General features: G+C 29.6%; 1 protein-coding gene across 1 annotated transcript; it reads left to right on the top strand.

The window, feature by feature from the left end:
- The first annotated feature begins 2002 nt into the window (after positions 1 to 2002).
- LOC109792019 (coniferyl alcohol acyltransferase) lies at positions 2003 to 4604 on the top strand. The gene is made up of 2 exons (XM_020351400.3): positions 2003 to 3280; positions 3414 to 4604. The coding sequence occupies exons 1-2, from the start codon at positions 2870 to 2872 to the stop codon at positions 4380 to 4382; spliced, it is 1380 nt and encodes a 459-aa protein (XP_020206989.1). The 5' UTR covers positions 2003 to 2869; the 3' UTR covers positions 4383 to 4604.
- Positions 4605 to 8376: the final 3772 nt, after the last annotated feature.

Raw genomic sequence — 8376 nt, 5'->3', positions numbered from 1 at the left:
GGCGATGACGTCTCCTTACGCAACGACCCCGAAGCCCTAGACAACGACCCCTCGGACGATGATGACCGAACCCCACTCGCCGAAGAGCTCTCGGAAGCAGTAGCCATCCAATAAAACTTACCAGAAAGTTGAGATTGAAACGATCACTCGACACGTGCTGCTGGATCGGATTTGCTCAAATGATACTACTCGGCTGAAAGCGATACGCGTGAGAGGCCCTACCACACAATGCTATATATAGCTATGGAGAAAGGCGGGAAAAATTCAAATATTTAAAACCCTAAACCAATAAATCTACAAGATCCAACGACAATGATGACCCTAACCTTTCAACTTCTCTCATACCTTAACCGCTATACCCTTGAAGAAGGTACAACTTCCCCAAGGCTGGGGGGCAAGTGTACTGGCAAGGCCTTTCGGCCATCATATGGTCGACACCCGATCGGCACCTGAAAGACCGAACCAGGTGACCGACACCCAATCGGCACCTAAAAGGCTGAACCAGGTGGCCGACGGCTGATCGGCCATTGGATACCTATGGAATATGAACTATCATTAATCAGGGGACAAGAATTATCCTTAATCAAGAGTTAAGAGTTAATCACATTGATAAGTCGATTAGAGGCGTATTACCTAATATGGTAATCTTGTCATAGGGCCCAGAGGGGTCAGGGCTCATAAATGTCAGTATAAATAACTCAAGTAAAAAGGTAACGTCACTGTTCATTAATTATCCTAGATACTCGTGCTTGTCCTGACTTGAGCGTTGGAGTGCCTTTTGCAGGTACCAACCCCTTCACCAGAATATTCTATTAGAATACTCATTCGGCCCTTCACCACCCAGAAGACTACGAGTGTATTCCAGAGAGATACAATTATTATTATTATTATTATATATTTTGAGAAAATAGTAGCAGTAGTAGTGTAGTTTGGTAGATTTAGCTCAGTGATATTATTTTTCTTAGGTTATGTTAAAAAGGTTAAATCGCTTACAGGCTTAACAAGTGTCACTATACTACTTAAAATTATCTTGGTCGTGTCGGGGTTCTATTTTGTTCTTTTCTATGTTTTTCTTTGTGGTCTAAATATTACTTAGAGTCGTAGAGGAAAGACACAGTTTGCTTTTTTCCTTTCTATAATTGTCTTCTCTCCATCACGTCAGGTTACGAACTTACAACCACTTTCGATGCAGCCTGCAGGGTGTTAATTAAAATATCTCTTAAATTTGAGATATATCTTTTTTAGTCTTTTTATTTAAAATGAATTTTTTTAATACTTACAATCAGTGTTTTAAAACCCGGACCAATCCGGCCGGTCGGACCGGTTGGACCGGGAACCGGTGGTTCAGCCGGTCCAAATCTGAAGTTAGATCGGTTATGCAGTCGACCCGGTTCAATCCAGTCGGTCCGAATCTGAAGTTAGATCGGTTATGCAGTCGACCCGTTTCAAACCGGATTGAACCGGTCAATTTTCCGGTTCAACCGGTGAACCGGTGGGTCAAACCGGTTCAACCGCTTTTTTTTTTTATAATTTTTTTAAGGGATCATAAATCACAAAAATAATAATGAAAATTGAATCTCTTAATGAAAAAGCAAGGAGTCTTATTAAATATAACAATGACTACTTGTTCTAATATATTTGTTTGCAATATATACAACTTAAATAACTTTTATAGTATATTATTAATTTTAAATTATATATTTAATAATTCAATATCTATGTAAATATTACATATATTATTTTGTGATATTAATTGCAAGCATATTATATATGTACATATTATTTATATTTTTAATTTGTATTAATATACCGTTTAACATGTAATTTTTTTATGTATTTTTTTACAAAATAAAAATAAAAATAATTTTAAATAAGATAGAAAAATTTAAATTTAAAATAAGATATGAATTTATTAAAATTTATAAGTATAAATATATTTAATATGAATATTTTTTAATAAAAATCGAGTCATGCGGTTCAACCAGTGACCCACCGGTTCAACCTTTGACCCACTGACCTAATACCTTAACCGGTTCGATAACCGGTCCTATTTTTAAAACTATGCTTACAATTTAAAAAGAAAAAGTTGTTTTGGTCTCTCATAATAACATGCAGCATCATTGACCAAATAAATTAAGTCAATCATGTAACATTAATTAAATTTATTATAATATTTTCACCAACGAATAACAATCAAGAGTGTACATTGTTAATAATAAGTGGATTTTGTTTAGTCGATTTATTAACAATAATTGAACATATAAATTAAGTTTTTTCTCTTTAAATTAATGACTAAAAAGATTATTTTAAATTTGAAGGAAAAAAAAAGAAGAACAAACTTACCTATTTGAAAGACCAAAAATATATTAAAATTATATATTGGTTTGATTGTTGTGATCATAACCAAATATTTTATCCTTTGTTTTAGGGAAGGAATTCGAATATCAGTAATTGGAGATTCATCAAAGCTCCCGGAGTCTCTAAAGACAATGATAGCTAGTGCAGAGGAGGATACAAAACAGAATTCGAGACTCCAACTTATTGTGGCAGTGAGTTACAGTGGAAAATACGATGTTGTCCAAGCATGTAAAAGTGTAGCCAGGAAAGTAAAAGAAAATGTGATTTCATAATGAAAATGATGTAAATTTTATCCAATATCGAGTCTCAACTAACATTGACATCGACTATAAATGATAAGATACCCCCACTAGGGACTAACAAACCCTAGCCCGCGTACGACCATGCATGCATATCTCTCTAGGCCACTTCCTTTAAATTCATAGGACGACCCTTATACCTTGTGTGCCTCAATAAGCCAAACAAAACCCTTCATTAATAGTTGATAGTCTTCATATTTTATTTCCAAAAAATGGTTTCGGGAGAAGGATTCATTGTGAGTGTGAGCAAGGTGGAGGTGGTGGCACCAGAGCTTCCAATGCAAGAGCACTGGCTCCCACTATCTAACCTTGATCTTCTCATTCCCCCACTCGACTTTAGTGTCTTCATTTGCTACAAAAATCCTTCGTCAATGTCCTTTCCTTCCATGGTAGGGTCCCTCAAAAATGCCTTGGCTCAGGCTCTAGTTTACTACTACCCTCTTGCGGGTGAAGTGGTGACCAACTCCACGGGTGAGCCTGAACTGTTTTGCAGTAACCGCGGTGTAGATTTTGTCGAAGCTGTGGCTGACGTGGAACTACACCGTCTCAACATGTACAACCCAGATGACACCATTGAAGGGAAGCTTGTGCCCAAAAAGAAGCATGGTGTCCTCGCTGTTCAGGTGCTACAAATTAAGTAAATTAACATGCACGTACAAGTTACAACACAAGTTTTATTATATTAAATAATTAAAAATTGTTGTAACATAAAGGAAGACACATTAATCACATATTTATATATTTGGAATTTTGCAGGCAACTGGTCTCAAGTGTGGGAGTTTAGTAGTGGCATGTGCTCTGGACCATCGCATAGGTGACGCCTATTCTGCGAACATGTTCCTCGTATCATGGGCCGAGATAGCCCAGCCCAACAAGCCCATAATCTCGGCCCATCCTTGTTTCCGACGGTCCCTTCTCTTCCCACGACGCCCACCTTCCATTGACCACCCTTCACTTCATGACATGTACGCTCCCATGGCTGCACTACCTCCTCCTAAGTTCGGAGTTCAATCTGAACCACTCATTAGTCGCATATACTACGTCACAAGCGACCACCTGAACCGCATGCAGGCGCTCGCTAGCTCAAACGGTGTGAAGCGCACAAGGCTCCAGTCTTTCTCCGCCTTCTTGTGGAAGACGGTTGCTGAAGCTGCTGCTGCTGGTGTTGATGGTCAGAGAAAGGTTGTTGCGAAGATGGGTGTTGTGGTTGATGGAAGGAAGAGACTGAGCAATGGCGACAAGAACATGGGTTCGTATTTCGGTAACGTGCTTTCAATCCCCTACGGTGGGAAACAGGTGGAGGAGCTTGTTGAAAAGCCGTTGAGTTGGGTGGCGGAGAAAGTTCACGAGTTTTTGGAGATGGGTGTGACAGAGGAGCATTTTTTGGGACTTGTTGATTGGGTGGAGGCACACCGACCTGTCCCTGGGGTTGCTAGGATCTATTGTGGCCATGAAAATGAAGAGGGACCTCGTTTTGTGGTTTCTTCTGGACAAAGGTTCCCTGTGTCAAAGGTTGACTTTGGGTGGGGGAAGCCTGTGTTTGCATCGTACCATTTTCCATGGGGTGGAGATGCTGGTTACGTCATGCCAATGCCTTCTCCTATTGGGAATGGTGATTGGTTAGTTTATATGCACCTTTTTGAGGGTCTTTTGAGTTTCATGGAGTCTAAGGATCCTCAGGTTTTTAAACCATTCTCTTGGGATTACGTCCTTAGTCGTCATTGACTTCACGTACTTGTTTATATCTCATTCTTCATTGCCTGGTTAATTATAATTATGCAGCTTGTTGATTTGTTAAAGGCTGTGGGGTGAATTCTAATATATCCATGTTGAATGATGTGAGATGTTAATTAGCTTTTGTTTATTGTTCCTTGTATTCTTGCCCATTTTCATGTATTTTTATCTCATGATGAATGATTGATTGCAAATTTATGTGTGCTACTTTCATGCCAAACTACGTATCATGTTTAGTAACATGAGTTGACTTACATAAGTTTATGAAACAGTAACATACTTGTATTCTTAATCTTGTACATATATGTGTGTGGTATTCCAAAAGAAAAAAAAGTCTTACATTATTTGTAATTAGTAAATAATAAAATGTGTTTTACACTTTAAGCAAGAGTTAGTAACTTGTACTCACGAAAATGGGCATGTAAACTTGTTATAGTAAATTTTTCAATGTACCAAATTACATGAACAATTATTCAATATTAAGTAAATTCTCATAAGTACTTTTTAAATGATAAATTAAACACACTTAATTTCGTTCACATAGAGGTATTAACATATGTGAAAGATTTTATTGTATTTATGTGTTACGGAATAAAAATGAATTTAATATGATCTTATGTTTAAGTAGGTGAAAGCTGCATTGGTTGACTTTTTCTTCTTATTATTATTATTTGACAGTAATAAGAGGTTCTGAATGGTCTTTCCTTGTTCACCTCTAACAACTTAGTTGGTAATATACATTAACCATAGAAATGGAGAGAAAATGACAAGTCTTTTCAGGATTAATGGTTCTGAATGGCCTTTCCTTGTTCACCTCTAGCAACTTAGTTGATAATATGCATTAACCATAGAAATGGAGAAAAAATAACAAGTCTTTTCAGGATTGATGGTTCTAAATGTGACATTACAGTTCAAAATCTTATTTTCGCTAAATTGAAGAAAACGTATGAAAGCATATCCAGGATTAGTGTAAGCACTCGACGACACCTAAATATACTTGAAGTGCCAACATGATATTTGATTTCTTAATTAGTAACACGAATTAAAATATGTTCTTATTTATTAAATTAAATTTTTTAAAATAAAATATTAATAACTAAAAGTAATTTTGTCCTATAATATAAATTATTTATTATAAATATAAAATATATTATATATATAATATATTTATTTAAACTTTAAATATACTTTATATAATTAAATATAATATTTATTTATATATAATTTATGAAAAAAATTAACTATATATAATAAATATTTAACTATATATAAATTATATTTTAAATTTTATAAGAAATAATTTATATTTTATCACAAGATTATTTTATCTATTGATAATTTATTTTAAAAATATTAAAATTTAATTTATAAATAAATATAATGAATAAAAACTAAAGTTGGTATGAAGCAAAGAATTTCTAAAAACTAAAAGATCTTAAAAAGACTCTTAATTAGTAAGATAATTGTTCCTATTTAATATATATATATATATATATATATATATATATATATATATATATATATATAATTGATTTAGAATTTGTTATAAATTTGAAAATGTCTTCTTTAAGACAAATTGACATTAAAATAGTTGATTGTATAAAATTTTAAAATATTCAAGTATATCTATATAACTATTTTTGATTTCTACGTGGACTATTATAACTTTTTAATATTAATTATTAAGAAAGAAAAAGAAATCGTTAATCCCTATGTATTAAACATAATTTTTGATCTTACACAATAATAGTTTTAAGGATTTTTTTTAACAAGAAAATTTTTAAGGAATCGTTTAATTTCTTATCTAATTAATTTTTTATTTACCATTATTATTTGTAAATTAAATTTTAATATTTTTAAAATAATATGTATTTATAAATAATTAAATATTATATATACATATATTCAAATATAATATTTATTAGAATATATAATTTATTATAATTTTTAGTTATAGCATGTGGATAATATATAATCTAATATACAAATAAATTTTAATGTTTACTCTAATTAACTATCTATTTTTTATTTTGTTTTAAATTTTTAAAAATTAAGAGAGGTACCTCTTTTTCCTACTAGTAACATCTTCAATGTCATGTTCTTTTATACTATTTTGAAGATGAAATTCGCAAACTAATTTTGTAGATAATTAAAAAAAAATGTTAGATAAATTATATTTTTGGTTTTTTTTTATTTTTGTTGATTCTCAATTTTATTCTCTCTATTTTAAAATAAAGATTTTAGTCTTTTTTTTAAACACAAAAAAAAATTATACCATTAATTTGATATTAGTTAATTATTAAATTTTAACATTGTATGTGATTTGTCACTACTTAAGTGACATAATATTTAGTAATGTGACATATAATAATAAAAATAAAAAAACATATAAAAAATCTTTGTTTATATCTATTTTTATCAATGATTAATATTTATTTTATTAATAAAAAATTTATTTACATATTTTTTAGTTTATTTTATTTCTAAATGTTATATTACTAAATATCACATCTTTTAAGTATGATTAAATGTTAAAACTTAATGATTAATAGATATCTATTTTATGAGAAGATCGAGATTTCATATTTTTTTAATTAGAGGACTAAATATCTCTAATTTAAAATAGAGGAATTTAAATTGTAAAATAATAAAAATATATGAAATAAAAGTACAATTTAACTAAACTATATATTATTAGGTTTTATTTGTTGAATTTTTTAAAATTTCAATGAATTTGAAATGCTTAATTTTTTTTTTGTAAAAAAAAATTCATCATCTATGTATAAAAAAAAATCCATCGCTTTTTTTTTTATAAACATTTTGTTCGGAAAAAAGTAATTTCAATTTCTTAAATTTTAGATAGTTAATTTAGATAGAAAGCAATTTCATCATTTGCAATTCTTTTAGTTGTATGTTTAAAAATTGAAATTTCTTATTAAACTTATCAAAATAAAATTCAGTATTAAATTTTGTACTATGATGTTGGTGAAAGTATCATCTGATTTCTCTCAAGACCTTGGTTGTATTAAGGCTATCATTTCTCGTTCCATTTTTTTTATCAAATCAAAAATTAAATTTTAGAAAAAAAATTTATAAATTATTTATAATATAATTTTTTTAAGTGACAAATTATATATATATATATATATATCAAAATAAAATATGTAATATGATAGCTAAATTTGTATTAAAAGAAATTAACTAAAATAATAAGATAATAATTGGTGTTAAATATGTTAAGTAACCAAATATTTTAGGGTTTGTATACTTTTAATTTTTATTTTTGATATATGATTTTTTTTTTGAAGCAAAGTTTTTGATATATGATCTTAAACAAATAATATAATGTTATATATTTTTAATTTACTTTTAAATAACAAAATTTAAAAATCATAAAAGTTGAACCAAAATAAATTGCATTGTTTAGTTTGATTCATATTTCATAATTTATTCAAATCAAACCAAATTAAATCGTACTTAATGTTCTTATTTGGTTTAAATGACTTTTAAGATAAAAGATCAAATCACATTACAAACATCTCTAAACATAAATACCCTACTAAGTAGACCATTATTATTTTTACTAAAATAATGATAAAAGAATTAATGTTAAATATATTACATGACAAGAATATTTTAGAATTTGTATACTTTTAGTCTTAGTTTATACGTAAATAAATAACATAATATTATATATTTTTAATTAATTTTTAAATAATAAAATTTAAAAACCACAAAAATTGAACAAAATCAAGCTATAAAATCTTGATTTAGTTTGATTTAGATTTCATAATTTATTTAAACCAAATCAACTAAATCATGTTTAATTTTTTTATTTGGTTTGGGTGAATCTTATTTTAAGAATCAAATCAAATTATATGAGAAACATCTATAACCATATATACCCTACTAAATAGACCATTCTTATGACGTGCATGTGAGTATAAGGTAATTACAACATCAAATTATCGGTTGATTTTGATTT

Source organism: Cajanus cajan, chromosome 9 (genome assembly GCF_000230855.2).
Source record: "Cajanus cajan strain Asha chromosome 9, NIPB_CcT2T_4, whole genome shotgun sequence".
In the NCBI taxonomy this organism is placed as follows: Eukaryota; Viridiplantae; Streptophyta; class Magnoliopsida; order Fabales; family Fabaceae; genus Cajanus; species Cajanus cajan.
The sequence above is the reverse complement of the archived record's forward strand: the minus strand, read 5'-3'. Positions and strand labels throughout refer to the sequence as shown.